Below are 27,004 nucleotides of genomic sequence, written 5' to 3'. Positions count from 1 at the left end.
AGCATCTCTAGCGCGGGGACAAGGCGGAGGAGGTGTTGGAGTAGGAGCTGCAGTTGATAGGGGAATGGTGGCAAAGATGTGTGGGAGCTACAGACTGCAGGGGCATGAGGCACAGAAGTGGGAGTTCTGAGGACAGTGCTGTAAGGGGGAAGGTTGGTGTGGAAGCGCTGGGGGACGAGAGATAGGGAAAGCAGCAGCTTTCAATCATGCTAGCCAGCCTCCCTTTCAGGCTGCTATACTTTGCATCTAGCTCTCCAGCTCCCCATTTCCTCACCCCCTATATTGGGCCCTACCACTGGAACGCCTCAATTCATTTGCCCACTGGGCCATTATTTTTAAATTCAGCCCTAGGCGTCTTAAGAGGATCATGGCACATTAACACAACAGACTGATAGTGCCAAATGGCATCAGGGCCTGAAATAGAATTTACAGTTTGCAAATCATTGCCGAGTCCCTTAGGTCTATCTGATTATTCATGTCTGCATGCTAAAAACCTGTGTGCTATCTTTTAGGAGAAAAAATAGGGTGTGTAGAGTAGCCAGCTTCTACACCAAAGTAACTGGTGTTAAATATAATTACCCCTTTCCACCCTCAGAAAACAGTGCTTCCCTTATGCAGTAAGAGCAAATGTCCATCAATCCACATGTAGCAAGGCGGCATTCTCAGCTGAAACCATGTGTAGCCAGAGGAACACAAATGCAGGCTTTACACTACTCATGGGTGTAAGACTTTATATCAGAAAACTTTGTTTAAAGTTCGCAAAATCCCCCATTAAAAACCACAAGGTATCACCAGGTAGTGACCGTATTCACCACGTTTAAGCCTATGGAGTCAATTTTCATAGCTGAGTTATAAGTCCCTGATAATAGAATTTATGACAGACCTTTAGTCAAAATAGCATGGGTGACATGGCAATGATTGAAGGAGCAGCACATCATCCACTTTGTTGGCTACATCCTGTAAGCAGTTTCTCCATAACTCACAAAGTTAACAAGGCCTCTAACATCTGAAGCCTTGCTGTCTCCACGATTTTATGGTGCTGCTTTTTAAGAAGGCAGCACTATCGACTGAAGCAGCGCAGCATGACAGACACAAATAATGAATTCAGCCCAGCAGAGAGAGCGAAAACGCATTAAACACACAATAATGTTGTAAAGTCAAAGAAGCCTGTCAGGGTCCTAAGTACTGGGCAGCCCATTTACCACTCAATCCAACTCTACCACTGGGCTTCACAGAGTAAAAAATAACCTGTCTGGTTTCCAGTAAAGATGATCATGACACTTTACAAAAGCGAAAAATGCAGTTGAGGCGAGTAAAAACCAAAACATATTGCCCCTCCCCAAGCCACCAGCAAAATACAAGCAAGCAAAGATATACTGACTGAGAATGCTAAAGTGCGTCTCACCAAACTAGCTTCTGAATTTTGGGAGCTGTAATCCTGACTTCTAGTTTTCTGAAGAACAGGCCCTGCTTCCATTAAACAAATTCACACTGCGGTAAGTACATGATTGTATCTGACAACAGTATGAATCCCCAATAGTGATGCTCTGCAGTACAGTATGTGTTGGGGATTTGCACTGTAACTACATCACACAACCCCTAATGAAGATGCACTGCATCAGGATATTTGTGTTTGCAGTGCTGTAAATACACTGGTGTAAATTTCTCTAATGCAGACAGGGCCACAATACTGTATTGTGAAACTTAACACTTATAAGGTGTTTGGAGACCTGGGAGGAGAGGTGCTAAAAAACAACAAGATATTTTAGTGCAGACACTTAAGCAAACCCTTTTTCACCAGCCATCTTTAGGACTAGTAACAATCTCATCTGATGGAAGCACACGCAACATTTAACAGGCCAACAGATATATTTCTGATCGTTTAAAAAACAAAACCACTCTAGTTGTCCCTCATTTCTGTCAGTTTGCAGGCATGCTTACACAGACTAACACGTGTTGCCAGGCATTTTTGGAAGAGTTGAGCTGAAACTACCAGCCTCCTTCTGAGGAAGTGCAGAAACTCCTACCTGTCATCAGCGTTGCGGAGAGATGGAAGACGGAAACTTGTATTCCTGTCCAGCTTTGACTGGCTCTTTGTCCTCTTGATGGAGCCTTTCAGACGTTTGCTGAAGAAGCCCTAAAATGAAGTGTCATAGCAAGTGAAACAGGGAAACTCTTATGCAAGTAATGACTAAACCAAATGGGCCTCTCTCTACTTTATAAACCAAAAATGCTTCAGTCTCCAACAAAACTCAAACTGCTCATAACCCCATTAAGGTACAATAAAAATTATTGCATGACAAGAGGAGAAGTTATAGTACAAAGAGTAGTAACTTGACATTTCCAGATTTTGACTGCATGGCATACAGACTGCATTACAAGACCATCAGTTAAAGTAGAGCTGTGTTAATAAGAGAGCAATGGAAGCCACACCTAAATATTTTGTTAAGAGAAGACACACTTTACATTTTTGAGCTCAGCATTGCTTGCTTATCTCCTCTTCTGTCCTGTAAATCACTGAGTACATGTGCCAAATTATTTCCAAGGTTTGCCAACACACAAGCATTCCTGGCCCAATCAATGCAAATTTAGCAAGTCTTCATCCAATAGGATTAAGCAATATTTTATTGGCTGAAAAACCTCTCTCTCTTCTTTTTGGTGAAAGAGTCACACATAGATATTTCACTTTAACTTGGCATAGCTATCATGGGATATATTAAATGCATCTAAGTTAAATCGTATTTCTTTACGGAAAAGCATAGCCTGGTAAGAGAAATTTGCCTAACTTCACAGGCTGTTTCTCTATAAGCAAAGTCAAGGGAATTTTACAAGAGATGTCAAACACAGTTGTACCCTCACGGGTGTTGAAAATTCACTTACCGCCCTCCTCCCTTCTCTCCAATTTCTAACTCAAATTGGTTCCCCTATTCCCTCCTTCTCTAACTACCTCTAGAGATGGAGCACTGAGGACTGAGTGTAGGCTCTGTTCAATTTTCAAATGCAGACGAGCGTTTCAGAGGCCAAAATTTACAGAAAATTCTGAGAAAACTCCTCTCCCCCACCACCCACAAGTTCTTCAGTTAGCACTAGATGCCAATATCCTCACCCTCATTCAGCCTTCTTTGAGGGAAATGTGAGGAGGGCAGCAGATTAATAAAAGCTCTTCCACCCTCTTCTTCCAAAATTGGTAAGAAGCTCTTCTGAGTAGAAGGAGAGCGCCTCATCCCCAAATACAATACCAGCCAAAACAGGAAAGAACTTGCTTGAATGCAGCTGCTTGAGAAGTGTTCCCCAAACCTTTTCACAGCCCCATGACCCAGTGAAATGATTGCTATGCTAAAAGAAGTCTGTTTCCTGCATCTGCTGCTGCCATCTGGGGCTGGCTGTCCCCCAGATTAGGGGTGATTCTTACAAGGCAACACCCCACAAAGTTGGTTAATGGCTAGGGAACATCTACCTAATGCTCCTTGACAAATCTTGGGAGAGAAGGGGAAAGCTTTCCCCCTTCCCAGAAACTGGAAGAGGCAGGGCAGGGAATGCAGCCCTCTCCCTTTCCCTCCCCACAACGCCCTCAACCCAGAAAATTTCGAAGTACAGGGTACATGTTGTCCATTGAGGGGAAAAGACATCTGAAAAAGGGAATGAGTGTTTGTGGCTATACAAATCACTGAAACTCTAACTAGGTTCCTGGACCTTTTGGGCCAGATCTTGAAAAGGTGCCTTTAAAAATGTTGGAATTGATCCAGAAGAATGAAAGCACTTTCATTTAGTCTGACTTTCCATCACAAGAGGTAACAAGACCCAGCTACTGGGACTTGGCCCTGGTGGACCTTGGCTGCATTCCAGCACTACGTGGCATGCTCAAAGTGCAGACGCTGTGAAGCTGAACACTTCTGCTGCGCTGCGCCATGCCCTGCACACTGCCCCTGCCCTCCAAGCAACAAACTAGACAAGCCCTCCTGACCTGACAAGAGTCAGAATGGGGCCCCAAACTGTTTTTGAAGTTAATTGACTCCATTCCCAGCAGAGATGGACCCCCGACTGTTAACTCTTTCAGTGTTTATAATCATTTTAGTGTCACATGACAGGGACAATGGACTTTTTTACTGAGCAAAATGTATAACAGGTTAACTGGTCAAATATGGCTATCCAAATGTTGGTTATAAATGACAACTTTCAGGATAGCCAGATGTGTAGTGCTATCACTCTGACAAAATAAAATAAAATAAAAAATCACAAGCAAATCGCAAAATTTTTTTTTGTTTGTTTCTGAAAACACATTAAATTGTTTGCATCTTAGTTGTTCTCTGTACTTTGCTATGGGATCACGTAAGGCTGATGACTGGAGATGAATAAATTGGGAGCAGCATGAAAAATTCACACATGCTAGAAAAACTGAGATGAGCTTTTTGACCTTTATGTTTCTTTGCTAAAAGAAATCTCTCAAAATGTGGAATGCAAAAATAAAGGGGAGGTGGCATCCAGCATTTATTTGCAGCAAACACTATCCAACTTAAAAAAAGAAGAAATCTTTTTAAACACTAATTCCGCCTGAACAAATTTTTCTTTCCCTGAGTTCAACACTATATTTAAAGAGACATCATATGGTTAAAATAATTTTTAGGAAAAAAATTCCTTGTCAATGCTATTAGTAGTACCTTAGTGGGTAAGTCTCTCCCCCCCCCCTTTTTTTTTTTTTTTTGCTATTTATGCTCCTTATAAGTGTAGCATTTACCTGAGCACAGATAGTTGAAAACAGACACTTTTTGGTTCTCATTTCCTAGCAGAGGAGTATTTCTTTTTAAAAAACAGTTTAAATTTAATGAAACATTTCCATTGGTGGTTTTAAAACAAAACAAAAGACTCTTGCTACCTCAACTGTAAAAAACAGGTACACAAATACTTTATTAACAACACACCAGGGTGTTTGTGATGATTAATTAGATGCAAAGCACTCTGGAGATGAACAACACGATATAAATGCTGACACTTAAGGAGTCAAACAGTAAAAGAATAACTGTACGAGAGTTCTTCCCTAATCAGACTCTCTCGACATTGCTTCAACACTCCACTCCTAATGAGACAAATGGCAAATTCAATACAAACCAACTTTACCCCTCAAAACCACACCAGCAGAATCTCACATGTGCCTTCTTATCTTCGCGTCACTTGAAAACTCAGCAGCCGATTAAGAGTCTCACTACTTTCTGTCCAAACGATGTGCCAACCACGGGTATGTCCACACTACAGTTGCTACAGGAGCTCAGCTACAGGGCTGCAGTCGTGCCACTGGAGCACCGTAGTGCAGACACTTCCTAAATCGACAGAAAGGGGGTTTCCACCTATGCAGGTAACCCACCTCTTTGAGAGGCAGTAGCCAGACGGATGGAAAAATTATTTCATCACCCTACCTGTATCTACAATGGGGGTTAGGTCAATCTAACTATGTCACGCAGGGCTCGGGTTACCAGATGTCCTGGTTTTATAGGGACAGTCCCAATTTTTGGGTCTTTTTCTTATATACGCTCCTATTACCCCCCACTCCCATCCTGATTTTTCACATTTGATGTCTGGTTACCCTATGCAGGGCACAAAATTTTTCACAGCCCTGAGTGATGTTGCTAGGTTGATCTAATTTTTAAGTGTAGACCAGGGCTCAGAAGAGGTGAATAAAGTGGGACTTTACAAATGCAGTTTTCAGTGGCAAAGAGAAGGAAGGGGACTATAATCCCTGACAGCAGACATTAAGTGTGATGGGATGATAGCTGTAAAATGCATCTATGCATCACTTATAGCAGCATCATTACTGCAAAACAGGACACCCGCTCTCCTGTATCTCAATACAACAGGGGACAATCACCAGGGGAGGAGGATATGGATGCCCAAACAACCAGCTTCACAGACAACATGGCATGAATGACAATACTTAACTACTGCACACTACAGACATAAGTATTTTTCACTTTGGGGAGAAGAGTTTGTGCATAACAAATAGTGCTTCTCTTAGTAATTTCCACAGCAACCAACAAGCTAATAATAATAATGTGAGCTATCCAGTAAAACACAACATTCTCAGCAGAGATCTACGAGCAGTAAAGTCAGGGTGGAATGGGTGACTGGAAGACTTAGCATCTATGCAACCTTTTTGGATGTAAAATTCAACCTAAATTATCATCTCTTTGAGACAGGGACATTGTCTTTGATGTGTTGGGAAAGTGCCATGTTCATTTATGGTACTGTATTCATAGCAGTAGTAATACATTATTATTAGCCATAACAATAGGAGTGACTCCTGGACTCTTCCCATCTCAGGTTAAAGGGATTACAGACTGGATGAATTATGGAAATGGCCATCATCTCAATGGAGATAGCGATAGTTGTAGTTATTGCTGCCCCACTAGAAATGCTTTCTAGCTGTTACTGAATGTTCTGAAGAGTAGAACTTTTTTTTATTACGTTCCTCACAAGAGGCTATTGAGAAAGCTTAGAAACCAAGGTGAAAAGTTGTATCATATGTTAAAAATCCAGAGAAGAGACCAAAAGCAAAGCATATGGGAAATCTGCCTGATCTCAGCCCTGGTCTACACTAGGACTTTAGGTCAAATTTAGCAGCGTTAAATCGATGTAAACCTGCACCCGTCCACACAATGAAGCCCTTTATTTCGACTTAAAGGGCTCTTAAAATCGATTTCCTTACTCCACCCCTGACAAGTGGATTAGCGCTTAAATCGACGTTGCCGGCTCGAATTTGGGGTACTGTGGACACAATTCGATGGTATTGGCCTCCGGGAGCTATCCCAGAGTGCTCCATTATGACCGCTCTGGACAGCACTCTCAACTCAGATGCACTGGCCAGGTAGACAGGAAAAGAACCGCAAACTTTTGAATCTCATTTCCTGTTTGGCCAGCGTGGCAAGCTGCAGGTGACCATGCAGAGCTCATCAGCACAGGTGACCATGATGGAGTCCCAGAATCGCAAAAGAGCTCCAGCATGGACCGAACGGGAGGTACGGGATCTGATCGCTGTTTGGGGAGAGGAATCCGTGCTATCAGAACTCCGTTCCAGTTTTCGAAATGCCAAAACCTTTGTCAAAATCTCCCAGGGCATGAAGGACAGAGGCCATAACAGGGACCCGAAGCAGTGCCGCGTGAAACTGAAGGAGCTGAGGCAAGCCTACCAGAAAACCAGAGAGGCGAACAGCCGCTCTGGGTCAGAGCCCCAAACATGCCGCTTCTATGATGAGCTGCATGCCATTTTAGGGGGTTCAGCCACCACTACCCCAGCCGTGTTGTTTGACTCCTTCAATGGAGATGGAGGCAATACGGAAGCAGGTTTTGGGGACAAAGAAGATGATGATGATGAGGAGGTTGTAGATAGCTCACAGCAAGCAAGCGGAGAAACCGGTTTTCCCGACAGCCAGGAACTGTTTCTCACCCTAGACCTGGAGCCAGTACCCCCCGAACCCACCCAAGGCTGCCTCCTGGACCCAGCAGGCGGAGAAGGGACCTCTGGTGAGTGTACCTTTTAAAATACTATACATGGTTTAAAAGCAAGCATGTGAAAGGATTACTTTGCCCTGGCATTTGCGGTTCTCCTAGATGTAGTCCTAAAGCCTTTGCAAAAGGTTTCTGGGGAGGGCAGCCTTATTGCGTCCTTCATGGTAGGACACTTTACCACTCCAGGCCAGTAACACGTACTCGGGAATCATTGTAGAACAAAGCATTGCAGTGTATGTTTGCTGGCATTCAAACAACATCCGTTCTTTATCTCTCTGTGTTATCCTCAGGAGAGTGAGATATAATTCATGGTCACCTGGTTGAAATAGAGTGCTTTTCTTCAGGGGACACTCAGAGGAGCCCATTCCTGCTGGGCTGTTTGCCTGTGGCTAAACAGAAATGTTCCCCGCTGTTAGCCACAGGGAGGGGGGAAGGTTGAGGGGGTAGTCACGCAGTGGGAGGAGGCAAAATGCGACCTTGTAACGAAAGCACATGTGCTATGTATGTAATGTTAACAGCAAGATTTACCCTGAAAGAGTGTAGCCACTGTTTTATAAAATGTGTTTTTTTAAAATACCGCTGTCCCTTTTTTTTTCTCCACCAGCTGCATGTGTTTCAATGATCACAGGATCTTCTCCTTCCCAGAGGCTAGTGAAGCTTAGAAAGAAAAAAAAACGCACTCGCGATGAAATGTTCTCCGAGCTCATGCTGTCCTCCCACACTGACAGAGCACAGACGAATGCGTGGAGGCAAATAATGTCAGAGTGCAGGAAAGCACAAAATGACCGGGAGGAGAGGTGGAGGGCTGAAGAGAGTAAGTGGCGGGCTGAAGAGAGTAAGTGGCGGGCTGAAGAGAGGGCTGAAGCTCAAATGTGGCGGCAGTGTGATGAGAGGAGGCAGGATTCAATGCTGAGGCTGCTGCAGGACCAAACCAGTATGCTCCAGTGTATGGTTGAGCTGCAGCAAAGGCAGCTGGAGCACAGACTGCCACTGTAGCCCCTCTGTAACCAACCGCCCTCCTCCCCAAGTTCCATAGCCTCCACACCCAGACGCCCAAGAACGCGGTGGGGGGGCCTCCGGCCAACCAGCCACTCCACCACAGAGGATTGCCCCAAAAAAAAGAAGGCTGGCATTCAATAAATTTTAAAGTTGTAAACTTTTAAAGTGCTGTGTGGCATTTTCCTTCCCTCCTCCACCACCCCTCCTGGGCTACCTTGGTAGTCATCCCCCTATTTGTGTGATGAATGAATAAAGAATGCATGAATGTGAAGCAACAATGACTTTATTGCCTCTGCAAGCGGTGATTGAAGGGAGGAGGGGCGGGTGGTTAGCTTACAGAGAAGTAGAGTGAACCAAGGGGCGGGGGGTTTCATCAAGGAGAAACAAACAGAACTTTCACACCGTAGCCTGGCCAGTCATGAAACTGGTTTTCAAAGCTTCTCTGATGCGTACCGCGCCCTCCTGTGCTCTTCTAACCGCCCTGGTGTCTGGCTGCGCGTAACCAGCAGCCAGGCGATTTGCCTCAACCTCCCACCCCGCCATAAACGTCTCCCCCTTACTCTCACAGATATTGTGGAGCACACAGCAAGCAGTAATAACAGTGGGAATATTGGTTTCGCTGAGGTCTAAGCGAGTCAGTAAACTGCGCCAGCGCGCCTTTAAACGTCCAAATGCACATTCTACCACCATTCTGCACTTGCTCAGCCTGTAGTTGAACAGCTCCTGACTACTGTCCAGGCTGCCTGTGTACGGCTTCATGAGCCATGGCATTAAGGGGTAGGCTGGGTCCCCAAGGATACATATAGGCATTTCAACATCCCCAACAGTTATTTTCTGGTCTGGGAATAAAGTCCCTTCCTGCAGCTTTTGAAACAGACCAGAGTTCCTGAAGATGCGAGCATCATGCACCTTTCCCGGCCATCCCACGTTGATGTTGGTGAAACGTCCCTTGTGATCCACCAGAGCTTGCAGCACTATCGAAAAGTACCCCTTGCGGTTTATGTACTCGGCGGCTTGGTGCTCCGGTGCCAAGATAGGGATATGGGTTCCGTCTATAGCCCCACCACAGTTAGGGAATCCCATTGCAGCAAAGCCATCCACTATGACCTGCACATTTCCCAGGGTCACTACCCTTGATATCAGCAGATCTTTGATTGCGTGGGTTACTTGCATCACAGCAGCCCCCACAGTAGATTTGCCCACTTCAAATTGATTCCCAACTGACCGGTAGCTGTCTGGCGTTGCAAGCTTCCACAGGGCTATCGCCACTCGCTTCTCAACTGTGAGGGCTGCTCTCATCTTGGTATTCATGCGCCTCAGGGCAGGGGAAAGCAAGTCACAAAGTTCCATGAAAGTGCCCTTACGCATGCGAAAGTTTCGCAGCCACTGGGAATCGTCCCAGACCTGCAACACTATGCGGTCCCACCAGTCTGTGCTTGTTTCCCGAGCCCAGAATCGGCGTTCCACAGCATGAACCTGCCCCATTAGCACCATGATGCATGCATTGGCAGGGCCCATGCTTTCAGAGAAATCTGTGTCCATGTCCTGATCACTCACGTGACCGCGCTGACGTCGCCTCCTCGCCCGGTATCGCTTTGCCAGGTTCTGGTGCTGCATATACTGCTGGATAATGCGTGTGGTGTTTAATGTGCTCCTAATTGCCAAAGTGAGCTGAGCGGCCTCCATGCTTGCCTTGGTATGGCGTCCGCACAGAAAAAAGGCGCGGAACGATTGTCTGCCGTTGCTCTGACGGAGGGAGGGGCGACTGACAACACGGCTTACAGGGTTGGCTTCAGGGAGCTAAAAATCAACAAAGGGGGTGCCTGTACATCAAGGAGTATTTCAGGCAGGACTTCACGGAGGGTTCCAATAAGAAATGGTGCACCTAAGTTATCGTTCTTATTGGAACAAGGAGGTTAGCCTGGCCTCTGATTGATACATGGCTAGATTTACCTCGCTGCACCTTCTCTGTGAATGACTGCAGTGTGACCTAGAGGAATGAGTCCCCTAGACAGGGGAGGAGGCAAATGAGTACAAAACAAATCTGGTCTATTTCTTGTTTTGACCCACTCCATCTATCTTTTACATCTTTGGCTGGCAGCAGACGGTGCAGAAGGACTGCATGCCATCCACATCTCATGGCTGCTCGGCAGAAGATGGTACAGTACGACTGCTAGCAATCCTCATCTCTTGCCTGCCTAGCAGAAGATGGTACAATACGACTGCTAGCAGTCCGTATCGCCTGCCCGCTCACCATAAGACGGTTCAATAGGACTGACTGCAGGACTAAAGAGAATGACCTGGTCAAGTCACTCCAAATTTAGTCCCTGCGCCCATGTCTGCCCAGGCGCTCCCAGCCGACGTGGCCAGGAGCACCTCGGACACGACGAGGACGACTACCAATCGTATTGCACCGTCTGCTGCCAGAAGGCAATGGGTTGCTGCTACTGTGCAGCAAAGCCGTACCGCGTCTGCCAGCACCCAGGAGACATAGGGTGACGGTTACCTGAGCGGGCTCCATGCTTGCCGTGGTATGGCGTCTGCACAGGTAACTCAGTAAAAAAGGCGCGAAATGATTGTCTGCCCTTGCTTTCACGGAGGGAGGGAGGGAACGGGGGCCTGACGATACGTACCCAGAACCACCTGCGACAATGTTTTAGCCCCATCAGAGTGCTCCATTGTGACTGCTCTGGACAGCACTCTCAGATGCCCGATTGTTTGCTGTTGCTCTGACGCCGGGAGGGGCGACTGAGGACACGGCTTACAGGGTTGGCTTCAGGGAGCTAAAATCAACGAAGGGGGTGGCTTTACATCTAGGAGTATTTCAGGCAGGACTTCACGGAGGGTTCCAATAAGAAATGGTGCACCTAAGTTATCGTTCTTATTGGAAAAAGAAGGTTAGCCTGGCCTCTGATTGATACATGGCTAGATTTACCTCGCTGCACCTTCTCTGTGAGTGACTGCAGTGTGACCTAGAAGAATGAGTCCCCTAGACAGGGGATGGGGGGAAGCAAATGAGTACAAAACAAATCTGGTCTATTTCTTGTTTTGATCCACTCCATCTATCTTTTACATCTTTGGCTGGCAGCAGACGGTGCAGAAGGACTGCATGCCATCCACATCTCATGGCTGCTCGGCAGAAGATGGTACAGTACGACTGCTAGCAGTCCGTATTGCCTGCCCGCTCACCATAAGACGGTTCAATAGGACTGACTGCAGGACTAAAGAGAATGACCTGGTCAAGTCACTCCAAATTTAGTCCCTGCGCCCATGTCTGCCCAGGCGCTCCCAGCCGACGTGGCCAGGAGCACCTCGGACATGACGATGACGGCTACCAGTCGTACTGTACCGTCTGCTGCCACAAGGCAAGGGGTTGCTGCTACTGTGTAGCAATGCCGTACCGCGTCTGCCAGCACCCAGGAGACATAGGGTGATGGTTACCTGAGCGGGCTCCATGCTTGCCGTGGTATGGCGTCTGCACAGGTAACTCAGGAAAAAAGGCGCGAAACGATTGTCTGCCCTTGCTTTCACGGAGGGAGGGAGGGAACGGGGGCCTGACGATATGTACCCAGGACCACCCGCGACAATGTTTTAGCCCCATCAGGCATTGGGATCTCAACCCAGAATTCCAATGGGCAGCGGAGACTGCGGGAACTGTGGGATAGCTACCCACAGTGCAACGCTCCGGAAGTCGACTCTAGCCTCAGTACTGTGGAAGCGCTCCGCCGAGTTAATGCACTTAATGTACTTAGAGCATTTTCTGTGGGGACACACACACTCGAATATATAAAACCGATTTCTAAAAAACCGACTTCTATAAATTCGACCTTATTCCGTAGTGTAGACATACCCTCAGAGTGGAAGGAAGTTAATAGTGGGGGTACTCCAAGAATGAGTACTGTGAACAGTGAGGCTTACCTTTCTTTATAGAACATTAATAAATGTAACAAAACAAAGATGGAGAAGTTTGCTGACAGACAAATTATTCAGGTTACTAAAATATTAGAGAACTATGAGAGACTCTAGAAGATCCTAATAAAAACTAACTGATCAGGCAACAGAAAGACAGATAAATCTCACCATGCCCATGGTAGCATATTGGGCAAACCCCACAACAAAGTACCACAGATTACGAATGAGATGTAAACTCATCAAAAAAAGATCTGGCAGTACAAGTCACTGTGGACACCTCAGTGAAGATGCCTTCTTGACATACAGCATTAAAAATAAAACAAAAGATTTTCTATGTATTGAGAAAGGATAAAATGTAATAAAGAAAACATAAAATGGTGTTAAATAAATGCACTGGACTTCCTCACTCTAAATATGGCATTCTCGTCTGGTTATCTCATCTCATCTCAGTACAGACAATGTCAAAAAAAAAATTAAATTAAAACAAGCCAAGGTAAGAAAAACAAAATTGATTAGAGGCAGAGAGTAAAAGGATTTACATATATAGATAGATTTGAAAGACTAAGATTATTTGGTTTAGAAATAAAAATAAAATGGAATCAGAGGTATACAAAAACATTAAGGTATAGAAAAACAAAAGCTAATTGGGCTCCCCTATTCATTCTGCTGCATACCACAAAACAAGGGGTAAAACTGAAATCTGAGATACATGAAATTTAAAAACGTGTAACAGGAGATTTTTTTTCATGCTCTCTATAATCAGTCTGAGAATTCACTGACACAAGATATTAGAGAGACAAATGTTTCAGCAAGATTAAAAAAGGATTACACATTTATGTAAGTAGGAATAATGTTTGCAGTTGCATCAGACAGGTTTAAAAATAACAAGGAGATTGAGCAATCCTCATGCTTCAGGGGGCAAGCTGACTGCCAGCTAGGTTCAGGAAGGAATTTTTCTCCAGTAGCACAGTGCTGCATGCTTGACCAGGTGCATCATTTTAAACCTTCCTCTGAATTATTTGGTATTGGCCACTACCAAAGGAAGGATTGAGAATAAGATGGAGAAATAATCTGTTTTGTTTTACCAATTCCTATGTTTCTAGGAGTAAAGTGTAATTAATTAAATGTAGAAAGGAACAGGTCCAAAGAACACAGCGGTACATGCATAAGAGCAGTACATTTCATAGAAGCGATTTTGTGGAAATGAGAGGAACACTGAGCATGGTGCAGAGGAAGGCTGTATTAAAATGTGTGTGAAAGACTAAAGAATGCTAAACTACTATAATCAAGGTTCAGCAGTTCAATTATCCTGCAAAATTAAAATACAAGGAACAAGCGGGCAGCCTCTAACTTCAGCATTGTAAGCTCAAAGAGAGAGTGAAAAGTCTTCAATGGAAATAGAGAATGTGAAGGGTACCAAATAAGGCTAGAGTCACACTTCAGGTTTGTGACGGAAGATAAGGGAAGCAAAAAAGCAGAATGAGTTAGTGTTATCCAAAAAGGTGAAGGGGAGTTGGAAGGGCTTTTATAAATATACTAAGGGTATGTCTACACTACAAAATTAGGTCGAATTTATAGAAGTTGATTTTTAGAAAGCGATTTTATACAGTAGATTGTGTGTGTGTCCCCACTAAGCACATTAAGTCGGCGGGGTGCATCCACAGTACAGAGGCTAGCGTCGACTTCTGGAGCATTGCAATGTGGGTAGCTATCCCACATTTCCCACGGTCTCCGCCGCCCATTGGAATTCTGGGTTAAGCTCCCAATGCCTGATGGGGCAAAAACGTTGTTCAGGGTGGTTCTGGGTACATGTCATCAGTTGTTCCTCCCTCCGTGAAAGCAAAGGCAGACAATCGTTTCGGGCCTTTTTTCCGTGCAGGCACCATATTGCTTTCAGCAGACGGTACAGTAGGACTGCTAACTTTCGTCATTGAACCACCGCTTCCGCTGCCACTCTGCTCTCCTGAATCCACCTTGCAGGTCGTCAGCCACCACTTCTGCTGCCACTCTGCTCTCCTGGTGGTCTTGCAGGGCCACTTCCGCTGCAACTCTGCTTGGCTGCTCTTATCTCGCCATAACACGGCAAACGTGCAGCCCTCTCAGCTGTTGTGACCTGGCAGCAGACAGTGCAGTAGGTCTGCAAACCATTGTCACTTAACGACCGCTTCCCCTGCAACTCTGCTCTCCTGCAGATGCCATACCGTGGCAAGCATGGAGCCCGCACAGATCACCGCGGCAGTTATGAGCATTGTAAACACCTTGCGCGTAATCATGCAGTATGTGCAGAAGCAGGCGAGGAGACGACGAGAGTGATGAGGACATGGACACAGACTTCTCTCAAAGCACAGGCCCCTGCAATTTGGCTATCCTGGTGGCAATGGGGCAGGCTCATGCCATGGAACGCCAATTCTGGGCCTGTGAAACAAGCACAGACTGGTGGGACCGCATAGTGTTGCAGGTCTGGGATGATTCTCAGTGGCTGCGAAACTTTCACATGCATAAGGGCACTTTCATGGAACTTTGTGACTTGCTTTCCCCTGCCCTGAAGCGCAAGAATACTGAGATGAGAGCAGCCCTCTCATAGTTCACAAGCAAGTGGCAATAGCCCTCTGGAAGCTTGCAATGCCAGACAGCTACCGGTCAGTCGGGAATCAATTTGGAGTGGGCAAATCTACTGTGCGGGGCTGTTGTGATGCAAGTAGCCAGCGCAATCACTGAGCTGCTGCTATCAAGGGTAGTGACTCTGGGAAATGTGCAGGTCGTAGTGAATGGCTTTGCTGCAATGAGATTCCCTAACTGTGGTGGGGCAACAGATGGAAAGCATATCCCTATCTTGGGACTGGACCACCAAGGCAGCCAGTACATAAACCGCAAGGGGTACTTTTCAATGGTGCTGTAAGCACTGGTGGATCACAAGGGATGTTTCACCAACATCAGTGTGCAATGGCTGGGAAAGGTACATGATGCTCGCATCTTCAAGAACTCTGGTCTGTCTGAACAGCTGCAGCAAGGGACTTACTTTCCAGACCAGAAAATAACCACTGGGGATGTTGAAATGCCTATAGTTATCCTTGGAGACCCAGCCTACCCCTTAATGCCATGGCTCACGAAGCCGTACACAGGCAGCCTGGACAGAAGTCAGGAGCTGTTTAACTATAGGCTGAGCACGTGCAGAATGGTGGTAGAATGTGCATTTGGACATTTACAAGCACGCTGGCGCAGTTTACTGACTTGGTTAGACCTCAGCGAAACCAATATTCCCACTGTTATTACTGCTTGCTGTGTGCTCCACAATATCTGTGAGAGTAAGGGGGAGACGTTTATGGCAGGGTGGGAAGTTGAGGCAAATCACCTGGCCGCTGATTACGCGCAGCCAGACACCAGGGCGGTTAGAAGAGTACAGCAGGGCGCGCTGTGCATCAGAGAAGCTTTGAAAACCAGTTTCATGGCTGATCAGGCTACTGTGTGAAAGTTCTGTTTGTTTCTCCTTGATGAAAACCCACCCCCTTAGTTCACTCTAATTCCCTATAAGCCAACCACCCTCCCCTCCCCCCTTCCATCACCGGTTGCAGAAGCAATAAAGTCATTGTTGTTTCAAATTCATGCATTCTTTATTAATCTGTCACACATAGGGGGATAACTGCCAAGGTAGCCCGGGAGGGGTGGGAGAGGAGGGGAGGAGGGAAGGAAAAGGCCACACTGCACTTCAAAACTTATTGAATGCCAGCTTTCTGTTGCTTGGGCAGTCCTCTGGGGTGGAGTAGTTGGGTGCCCAGAGGGCCCCCCCTCCCCCACGTTCTTGGGCATCTGGGTGAGGAGGCTATGGAACTTGGGGAGGAGGGTGGTTGATTACACAGGGGCTGCAGCGGCGGTCTGTGCCTTTCCTGCACCTCAACCGTATGCTGGGGCATATCAGTTTTATCCTCCAGTAGCATTGCATCCTGCCTCCTTTCATCATGCTGCCGCCACCTCTCCTGTTGCTCCTGCCATCTATCCTCTCGTGCATCCCTCCTGTCCTCACGTTCATTTTGTGCTTTCCTGGACTCTGCCATTGTCTGTCTCCACGCATTCTGCTGGGCTCTTTCAGTTTGGGTGGACTGCATGAGCTCAGAGCACATTTCATCATGAGTGCATTTTTTTCACCTTCTTATCTGTGTTAGCCTCTGGGACAGAGATGCTAGTCACAGCGTTGAAACGTTTGCAGCTGCGGGAGGAAAAAAAGGGAGATTAAAACTGAAAAAGACACACTAGCCATTTAAAAGGAGGGGCTGATGTTTTCGGGTTAATGTGCAGCACAAACCCAACTACCCCCCCCCCAATTCTCTGGGCTGATCGCTTCACCCCCTCCCCCCCACCGCATGGCTAACAGCGGGGATGATTTCTTTTCAGCCACAGGCAAACAGCCAGGCAGGAACGGCCACCTCTGAATGTCCCCTGAATAAAATTCCCCTATTTCAACCAGGTGACCAAGAATGATATCACTCTTCTGAGGATAACACATAAAGACAAAGAATGGATGTTGCTTGAATGACAGCAAACACTGGGACCACATGCTGCCATGCTTTCTTATGCAATGTTTCCAGACTACATGCTACTGGCCTGCCATGGTAAAGTGTCCTACCATGGAAGAAGCAATAAGGCTGCCCTCCCCAGAAACCTTTTGCAAAGGCTTTGGGAGTACCTCCAGGACAGCTTCATTGAGATGTCTTTGGAGGATTTCCACTCCCTCCCCAGACACGTTAACAGACTTTTCCAGTAGCTGTACTGGCCGCAAATGCATCCCAAGTCTTCAGGGCAAAGTAATCATTAAACACGCTTGCTTTTAAACTGTGTATTATATTTTCAACTCACCAGAGCTGCCTTCTCCGCCTTCAAGGTCTGGGAGCCCGGGTTGGGAGGGTATTGGATCCAGGGTGATAAACAGTTCCTGGCTGTAAGGGAGAATGGTTTCTCCACTTGCCTGGTGTGTGCTATCATCTTCCTCATCTCCAAAATCCTCATCCCTGTTGCATGAGACTCCCCTTCCCCTTGCTCGAGTCCACGTACAGGGGTGGGACAGTGGTAGGGGCACCCCCTCATCATAGAAGCAGCATGTCTGGGGCTCTGACCCTGAGCGGGCGTTTGCCTCTTGGGTTTTTTGGTAGGCTTGTCTAAGCTCCTTATGATTCACACTGCACTGCTGCGGGTCCCTGTGATAGCCTCTGTCCTTCATGCCCTTGGAGATTTTTTCAAATATTTTGGCATTTCGTCTTTTGGAATGGAGTTCTGATAGCACGGATTCGTCTCCCCATACAGCGATCAGATCCAGTACCTCCTGTTCGGTCCATGCTGGAGCTCTTTTACGATTCTGGGACTCCATGGTCACCTCTGCTGATGAGATCTGCACGGTCACCTGTGCTGATCAGCTTGCCACTTTGGCCAAACAGGACATGAAATTCAAAAGTTCGTGGGGCTTTTCCTTTCTACCTGGCCAGTGCATCCGAGTTGCGAATGCTGTCCACAGCGGTCACAATGGAGCACTGTGGGATAGCTCCCGGAGGCCAATACTGTTGAATTGCATCCACACTAACCCAAATTCGACCCGGCGATGTTGATTTCAGTGCTAATCCCTTCGTCGGGGAGGAGTACAGAAATTGATTTTAAGAGCCCATTAAGTCGACAAAAATGGCTTTGTTGTGTGGACGGGTGCAGGGTTAAATCGATCCTAACGCTGCTAAATTCAGCCTAAACTCGTAGTGTAGACCAGGGCTAAGGGAAAAAAGTCCTGGCAAGAAGCTAGGTTCATCAATAAACATGAAAACAAACAGTTATGGGGAAAAAATTTAAAAAAAACCTAGTTTTTAACAAGACAAATAGAGAGGTATGAGAAATTGGGCAATAACAAGGACTTTGCAAAAAAATTAATACAAACTAGTACAGGAAAACACAACAGGAGGGACACGTGATATGGATTCCAGGGTCCTAAATGAATTAAGTTAACAAACCACTGTGAATTATTTTGGAAAATTCACAGAGAAACAAGCATGTTTCAGATACCTGGGGAGAGTTGAGAGAGAAGCAGTACTGCACTTTCAGGACCCGGTTCTGCAAGTTACTTCAGCACATGTGTAACTAAACCAAAGAGTAGTCTTTCTGACTTCAGTGGGATGGTGCACATGCTTAAGCAGCTTGCTGAAGAGGGTCCTAAAACCAGGAAAGAGCAATCCTAGCAACTAATATCAGTGATTCTAACTTTAATCCCAAATCAAGGAATAAATATTAGCAGAAAGAGGTCTAGTCATCTGGATGATGACAAAAATATGGGTGATAAACATCAGGGCTTTATGAAGAACAAATCACATACAACTCTCTTAGTACTGTTTAATCAAGCAGCAAAATTTGCAATGAAGGGACTGCACTAGACGTAAAGCCTTTAGAGCCAAAATTATGGCTCAAGGCTACGGAAGCACCTCTGCACAGATAGACACTCTTTGGGCTGTGCAGCACACCAATGTCCCAAAACTGTGCAGAAGGAGTGCAAGCAGCCAGATCTTGTTTGTTCCATGTGCTGAGAGGAGGAAACAAGTTTCTTGCCCCTTTATTCCTCCATCATACTTGCACACAGCTTGCCATAATGTGCACCTATACTACAGAAAAGCGCTTCATTCATAATATTCAAAAACCAGTAGAACACTTCAATCTTCCTGGTCACCCAATAACAGACTTGAAAGTGGCAATTCTTCAACCAAAAACCTTCAAAAACAGACTCCAATGAGACACTGCAGAACTGGAATTAATTTGCAAACTGGACACCATCAAATTAGGCCTGAATAAAGACTGGGAGTGGATGGGTCATTACAAAAACTAATTTCCCCATACTAATTTCCCCCTACTGTTACTCACACCTTCCTGTCAATTGTTTGAAATTGGCCACCCTCATTACCCCTACAAAAGAGATTTTTCCTCCCTTGGTATTCTACTGTTAATTGAATTGTCTCGTTAGCACTGACCCCCCACCCCCCACTTGATCAGGCAACGCCCATCTTTTCATGTACTGTGTATATATATCTGCTACTGTATTTTCCACTCCATGCATCTGATGAAGTGGGTTTTAGCCCACGAAAGCTTATGCCCAAATAAATTTGTTAGTCTCTAAGGTGCCACAAGGACTCCTCATTGTTGGTGCTTCACAATATAGCTTATAGGCTTATTTGAAAAATTTATTCAAATGGGCTTTTTTAAAGTTACTGTCACGGCTTGCACACTAGCTGAAGGACTACCTAAAAAGGGTAATTATGATAAATGACAATGTAACAAGTTGTGAGAGGTTGACCAATGGGGTGCTGCAAGGACTGGTGGCAGAACTGGTTTTGTTTAACATCTTTATTAACAATCTGGAAGTTAAACAGCACATTAATGACATTCAGAGATTATATTAAATTAGGAGGTACAGTGAGTGCTAGTGAGGACAGAGAAATAACACTAAGGGATCTGCAGGGGTTAAAAGTAGAAAACACCATACACGGTTCTGGGCAAGGTGATACCAGAAATACATCAGTGAATTGGAGCAAATTCAGAGAGGAGCAAGAAAAATGATAAAGGGGCTGGAAAGCCTGATATATGGAGGACACATTAAAATAAGGTGATGTTGTTTAGCTTGGCTAAACCATGCTTTAAAGGTAGGGGATACAGAAACTGACAATATCAGTACTTGTTTGTACAATGTGAAACCAAAGCGAGAGTGGAAGGTTATCCAGTGGCCTAAAGGGATATAAATTAATAGTAATAGGATTAAATGAAACAAAGAAAAATTTGGGATAAATACAAGGAAAAATTTCCTGTTGAAGTCTATTGGACTGTGCCCCGGTAGCAGAAATACTATCTCTTGACTAAGCACTGGAGAATTTACTGCAAAGAACAAATCTCTATTGCATGGGGATACATATCTCTAATTCCTGTGAGTCTATAAATAACAGCAATCCAGAATAAAGGGAAAAGCGAAAGCTCCATGAGCCTCTTGGAAGTAACTAATAACAAGTCCTTCCAACTGTACAAAATCCTTGGGAAAATGGGTGAGAGCCCAAAGCCTCAAATCTTATATGAAACAAAATAAATATCAAGGGTAAATGTAAAGAATGGGTGTTATGGTGTGAGAGAGCAGAACAAAAAGCAAGAGAATATTAAAATAGGAAGGACGAAGTTCAAGCACAGCCAGATGATTTTTCATTAAGAATATTGGGGCACAGGAATCCTGTGCTGCCTGGACACGCTACTGGTAGCTCAACAACTCAAACTCCTGCATTGGCACTACTGCGGAATTAAAAACGTGTACTTAGGGTCATATGGCCAGAAAAGATCAGAGACTCGTTCTAGCTTTGCAACCTGATTGTAACGGAGCAGTGCTCCTGAGACAACCATGGGTCTTGTTGACTGCATAAGATATGCGTCTGGGCAGCAGTGAGATCTCATCATGCTTTGACCTTCAGTTAGGCTGGCTGCATTGTCTTTTGTTCTATTTAGCAGGACTCTTAAAGAGCAAAAGAGGCAGACACTATTCCTGTATATCCAGTTATATTCAGAACTAGAGGTAAACCAAAGAAACTAGACCCTAAGAATCAGCCTTTCCATCACTATTCACACAGGGTTTCCATACAAATCATTTCACTTACTTCAGAGCCTACACCCTGACCTTTTTAGCTCATTTTTATGTGTTTCATCCAGTCTGTTTCTTTCCTCTATTTTTTTTTAAGTGCCCATGTACATCACTGAGTCACATAATATCTGTATTGATTTTAATAAATCAACAAAACTAGTCAAAAAAGGTGAGGTGGTGGTTAAGGACCTGGTTTTTTGTTTGTTTGTTTTTTACAATGGGTTACTAAGACCTTTGTTCTGTCACTTCTGGAGGTTCAGTATTTTGGAATTCTCATGTTTTAGCCTAATCGCCAATTCAAATGGAGTAGCAAGGAGGGGATTGTGGTGTTCTGTCAGAGTGGTACAATGGCTCAATAATGAAATATCAGGAGATGTGCTACTGTAAGACTGAGTTGCACTGACAGAGCACAGTGAGTGTGTAGGAGGGGAAAGCTGGTATTTCGCCTACTCATCTACCACCACGCCCGGTGGTGGATGAGTTCTATCAGTCTTTCTAACTTCTCAGCAGTAATGTTCAGTCATTTTTTTTTTTTTTTTAAAGCTGTGGGGTTTTTTTCCCCCCAATGTTTTGTGCCTAACCTTCCCCCCAGAGGTGAAAGTAAGCTGGTACGCCCCAGTACGGCGTACCGGCAATAGCCGGTGCACCGCACTGGGGCAGCCCGGCTTCCCCAGGGGGCAATTTAAAGGGCCTGGGACTCCCAGCAGTGGCTGGAGCCCCAGGCCCTTTAAATTGTCTCCAGAGCCCCATTGCTGGAGCCCTGGGGTACCGGCTGCAGGGGTACCGGCTGCAGGGCTCCGGCGGCTATTTAAAGGACAGGGGCGGTAGAAGCAGGGGAGCCGTAGGCCCTTTAAATAGCCCCTGGAGCCCTGGGGTAGCGGAGGCTCCGGGGGCTATTTAAAGGGCTGGGGCTCCAGCTGCCTCTGCCGCCCCAGTCCTTTAAATAGCCGCTGGAGCCCCGCTGCTTCCCCAGGGCTCTGGCAGCTATTTAAAGGGCCAGGGCGGTAGAAGAGGGAAGCCCCGGGCCCTTTACATAGCCCCCGGAGCCCCAGGCTGCTGCTGCTACCCCAGTGTGTGTGTGGGGGGGGCACTTATCTTACAGGGTGGGCTGGGGCTGGCTCTGACCCCCTCAACCCGCCCCTTCCATCCTAGGCCCCACCCCTTCCGGGGGCCAGAGCTGGCCCCAGAGTACCGGTAAGTCACTCAACTTACTTTCACCCCTGCTTCCCCCCCAAAAATATGTTTGGCAATTGTGGAGTGAGAAGTAACACTACTGAATCTAGGGGGAAACTGAAGTAACCTAACACTAATGTAGCTGGGGGTTGGGGAATGAAGAAAAGGCCAAGCACTAACAGTTCTTATCTCTATACACAAGCCATTCCTTATCCCTTCCGTAGTGCACTGCCAATATCAGCAAAATCCTACTTCACTCCCTTTTGTGGGAGATAAGTAAGACAACCACATTCCATATATTGGTCAGCATAGGCTGACTGTGACATGGTAAACCAAAGAATGAGTATGCATAATTATTGAGATTATAGAATAGTAAGTTTAAATAGAAGAATATGCTTTTAAACTTATATGTAGGAGGCAGAGAAACTGAATTTCCTGAAGTTTACATGCCAACCCTTTAAATAAGATCATTTCCAATGACCACGACAGAAGAGATTATTTAAAAGAATGTTCACTTACCCCACATTATGCATTTGTAAATCAAAACTCCAAGCACTGGACAAAGGCACATTAACAGTCAGAGAGTCGATGCCTTTTGCTGTTTGTATACCACTGTTTGGAGTTTAGGGGAAAAGCTGCACAGAACATTGATTTCCAGTACATTCTATCAAGAGTAAGAGTTTTAAATGCTTACCTGAGAGAACAGAAGCTTAGAAAGCTGTAAATGCAACTTATTTTCAAAATCTTGGCATAACCCTGCCTGCTCTGCCTCTTCCCTCCCCCCAAAGCCGGGAGCAAAGAGTCATTGAAACAGCACAATGCACAGATTGCTGGTTTGCCCCCTCAAATGTGCAGTGCAAGTATCAATGACTGAAGAACAAAACCAGGTGCTTTCCTATTTCTGTGTTCTTCCTGTCTAAAATGGGCACCCACTGAGATGAAGAAAACCCCACAAATAACTTTTAATGCTATTAGAGCCACACCTTCCATTCCCAAACCACTGATATTGGGCTTACCTATACTTGTGCCATTTACCCCTCTCCTTAGATCAATCCCTCCTGGATCCAGAAAAAACTTAATATGAATCAAGAGAATATACAAGAGGGGTTTTCTATTCATAAGTAGAGCTGGATCTAATCCACAAAGTTAGAAGCATGTTTGAATTCAGTAGTTTTGGTTTGGGCCCAGCTCTACTCATAAATGCTCTGACTTTTACCTGCAAGCCACTAACCTAATGAGATTAGAGGGCTGCAACATCCAGCATTTGGTGTGAAACACAGGTAGGTCTCATCTCATCTTTACTGTGGCCTGGTAACAACCACAGCACACGAGATAGCATATGCAGAGAAAAACCTACAAAAGCCAGTAGTCTTGTCTTTTATGTACAAATCAGGAGGATACAGCAGACCCACCATTACACAGGTGGTCAGCAGAACAGGGGAGCACAAGACCAGCTGCACAAGTGGTAACAATAGCTACTTTTTGCTGTTTATGACCAAAAGGAGAGGGTGTGGACAGCTTCCTGCACCTCTTTGCCTCAGAGTTCTTATAGCCCCATTAAAATTGCAAGGAGGAAAGAGGAAAATAAGACAGTACCCAAAGAAGCATTAGAAGAAAAAATAACTTGGAAAAGACGAGACACAGGAAGGAAGGGGGAGTGCTGAAGAAGAAAACATAAGTGAAAAGAAACACTTTTAAAGTGTTAACGACCTAAATTCACAGACAATATAAAGCAGCTGAAGAAAAGACATTTGAGAGGGATAGTAAAGAGTGAAAGGTACGGAAATGAAAAACAAAAAACCCAGGCTGACATTAAGTGATTTGGTACATGGCGTCTTCAAATCTTGTTTGTGATTTATAGATAAGCTGTAGACACAGAACACCACAATACATTCAAACATCTGTAAGACTAATGGCATTTCTTATCAATACAGATGGGTTGGGTAAGAGTTGCTAGGACTTACAAAAGCTCCCAAAAATCCTCATGGTACCCATATGTACTCTGCTGCCCATGGTTATACTATAAGGATTCATTGCATATAGACAAGTTTTGAGATTTTATAAAGTTATAACTAGTACATTCTGTAATTAGACTAAAAACCTATTTTTGAGTGCCCTTTAGAACACAGCATATTAAGACTACCAAAATAGTCTCAGTATGAGTATTTACTTCAGATGGTCTTTAAAACAAGGAAAGCGCATTTTGGTGGTCCCCCAACAGATACCAGAAGTTCAACTTTTGGTCTCATTATGAGGCTTTGAGAAAAACACAGGAATCGAGCACAGGTAACTACTCCAAGATAGTGATCTCCCTGTATTTACCACTGATAGTTTAATCTGAAAGAGGACAGGAAAACAGTCCAAGATGGAGCTACCATTAACTTGACCAGCAACTTTTTTCTTTTAAATCCCAATTAATTTGGAAAAAAGAAAAGGAGTACTTGTGGCACCTTAGAGACTAACCAATTTGTTTGAGCATAAGCTTTTGTGAGCTACAGCTCACTTCATCGGATGCATACTGTGGCTTAGTATGTAGTATGGCTTACTGTAGCTCACGAAAGCTTATGCTCAAATAAATTGGTTAGTCTCTAAGGTGCCACAAGTACTCCTTTTCTTTTTGCGAATACAGACTAACACGGCTGTTACTCTGAAACCAATTAATTTGGAGTTTATGATCGGGCTCAGATTAAATTAACTTTAATAAAATTGAATCCACCTTCATACTGGCAAAATATCGATTGTAAAATTAAAGAATCCACCACTTATTTATACATTAAAAAGACAAGGGAGAATTTTGTGGGGATTCATCACAAAACAAGCACGTAAACATGTCTGTATCTGAAGTTAGCTAAAAACTATTCTTCCCAGGGTTGTGAGTATTCTGGGTGACTTTCAGTGATTTGGAGGTTATGGGGTGAACACAAATAAAATGCAGCTATACTGGCCTCAACTCCACAGAGAACACAGGAAGAGAAATCAGTGCTCATCACACATAAAAAAGGCCAAAAATTGTGTGGACAAACATTTTCAAGCTTTCAAGAGTTCTTACACACAGTGGAGAGGAACATAAAAAATCTCTATAATAATACATCTGGACTTTGCCTTTTTTAAACCAAGTCTAACTATTGGTAAAATATTAAAGAGCACTTCATTTTAACTTGACTTATGATTTGACAGACCTTTCTTCTTTCAGACTAAGAAGAACAATAGAAAAGCCTTAGTGCTGTAGGTTTTAGTACAGCAACTGGATTCTAAAGATGTTGGCAAGAAAATCCACACTCCATACTTGGAAAGGTAAACTGAAACTAACAACCAGAAGAATTAAGGCCAGTTAACGCACATGTGCAGAGATCCATTTCAGTAGCTTTAAAATAAAGTGTTAGCCATTTCAGACCCCTAATTCATTCCAACTGATATGGGGAAAACACACATGCCATCACCAACCTAAAGTTCTTTTTTGGAGAAGAAAATAAATGTCCAGTGTGAAGCCTACAAAGCAATCTCACGGGTATCTAGGACATATTGAAATTAGACTGCTCACCACCCCACGGTTGGGTTTTAAAGTACATGACTACTGATTTTAGATCAAATCTTGTGGAAAGGTAAATTATGGGTCTCCTAGAAAATGTTACCTGATCATTTATGGCAGCTGATATGCATGCCTTTTGGCCACCTGCACTATTAAATTGTCATCCTGAATCAATAGACGAGTACTAGATTTGTTAGGATAGCCTAAACTCCACCCCCAATTCAATGGGAAGATATCCCTCCTTCAGAGGAAAGGCGCACTTACTGGGACTTTGAAAGGAGAGGTGTTTGAAGCATCCATGGAGTTGGTTTTCTCGGATGTGCTGGTTCCTGAGATGCTCCGTCTGCGAGGAGATCTCTCTGCTGGGACCTCTGGAGAAGAAAAAGAAAAGAAGTTGGGTGAGGGGAATTGGAAAAAAAAAAATAAAAAAACCCAGGTTTTATCCTGCTCTGGACAGAAGCCGTCACAAACTATCAGCTGCATTAGCTAACAGCCAAATCATACTTACATATTTATATATGGCTCATTTGCTACCAAGGTAAGTTACAGAGACATTTCAACTGGCAACAAGCTCAAAATTAGGAATCTGATTTGATCTTATAGGCAATAGGCAGTTATGATTAAACACATTGGTGAAGCTCAATACCCATATGTATTGCTACCTTGTACACTTGCTACTTACAACTCAGAGAACTTTCAACTATTCTTTTTACAAATCAGCAATGTAGTAGTTAACACTGTCAAATAAAACCTGTGACAGAGGGAGATCACGATTTTATCCTATGTTGAACATAATTTGACAAAGGTCAAAGTTCAGTCTCATGCAGGTAATGTGACCCTACTGATAGCTCAAACTTTGAGACCATCAGAAGACTCATAGTTGCCTGGATAAAACAACATATATACCTTAGCAGATACAAAAATAGGTCAGTTTCTCCTTGTTCTGGCAATATGACCTTAGTAAGATATGACTTTGGCATCCTAAATCTGTGCAGGCAGATCTTGCAAGCTCAAATCTTTACAGAAGATGTGCTCATATCTGATTTTATAGATTTATACAGCATGCACATTATAAAATCACACACACGGACACACATATTAATACCTTTATCACAACTGCTGCCCATCTCCAGTTCAAATACTAGACTTACAGGAATCCAGCTTCATAAATAAGACATTCTCAATAGGATATGAAAAACCACATCCTTAGAAAAAGCCCATTGTTATCTTCTGGATCTTAAAGAAAAGGAGTAAACTATGAC

At 44.7% G+C, this 27,004-nt stretch overlaps 2 protein-coding genes across 13 annotated transcripts in view; one reads left to right on the top strand and one right to left on the bottom strand.

The window, feature by feature from the left end:
- The window catches only part of RASAL2 (RAS protein activator like 2), a 295,807-nt gene that overhangs the window by 55,170 nt on the left and 213,633 nt on the right, over positions 1-27,004 (bottom strand). For 11 of the 12 annotated variants that reach the window (XM_075131485.1, XM_048860716.2, XM_048860717.2 and 8 more), the window contains 2 exons: positions 26,007-26,113; positions 2,028-2,137 (listed from right to left, as the gene is read on the bottom strand). In XM_075131485.1, coding sequence (XP_074987586.1) covers positions 2,028-2,137; positions 26,007-26,113 — 217 coding nt within the window. Of the gene's footprint in view, positions 1-2,027; positions 2,138-26,006; positions 26,114-26,847; positions 26,960-27,004 lie in introns of those variants that run through there. The other variant, XM_075131487.1, reaches the window with a different exon arrangement.
- Positions 6,888-8,661, top strand: LOC142073097 (uncharacterized). The gene is made up of 2 exons (XM_075131973.1): positions 6,888-7,512; positions 8,102-8,661. Exons 1-2 carry the CDS (start codon positions 6,930-6,932, stop codon positions 8,491-8,493), a joined length of 975 nt encoding a protein of 324 aa, XP_074988074.1. The 5' UTR covers positions 6,888-6,929; the 3' UTR covers positions 8,494-8,661.

This window comes from Caretta caretta, chromosome 8 (genome assembly GCF_965140235.1).
Source record: "Caretta caretta isolate rCarCar2 chromosome 8, rCarCar1.hap1, whole genome shotgun sequence".
In the NCBI taxonomy this organism is placed as follows: domain Eukaryota; kingdom Metazoa; phylum Chordata; order Testudines; family Cheloniidae; genus Caretta; species Caretta caretta.
The sequence above is the reverse complement of the archived record's forward strand: the minus strand, read 5'-3'. Positions and strand labels throughout refer to the sequence as shown.

Excerpts from the sequence above, each read along its gene's own strand:
- LOC142073097 (XM_075131973.1), top strand. The coding sequence starts at position 6,930 with ATGCAGAGCTCATCAGCACAGGTGACCATGATGGAGTCCCAGAATCGC. Across the intron at positions 7,513-8,101 it reads AGGCGGAGAAGGGACCTCTG|CTGCATGTGTTTCAATGATC; the intron begins GTGAGTGTACCT and ends TTTCTCCACCAG.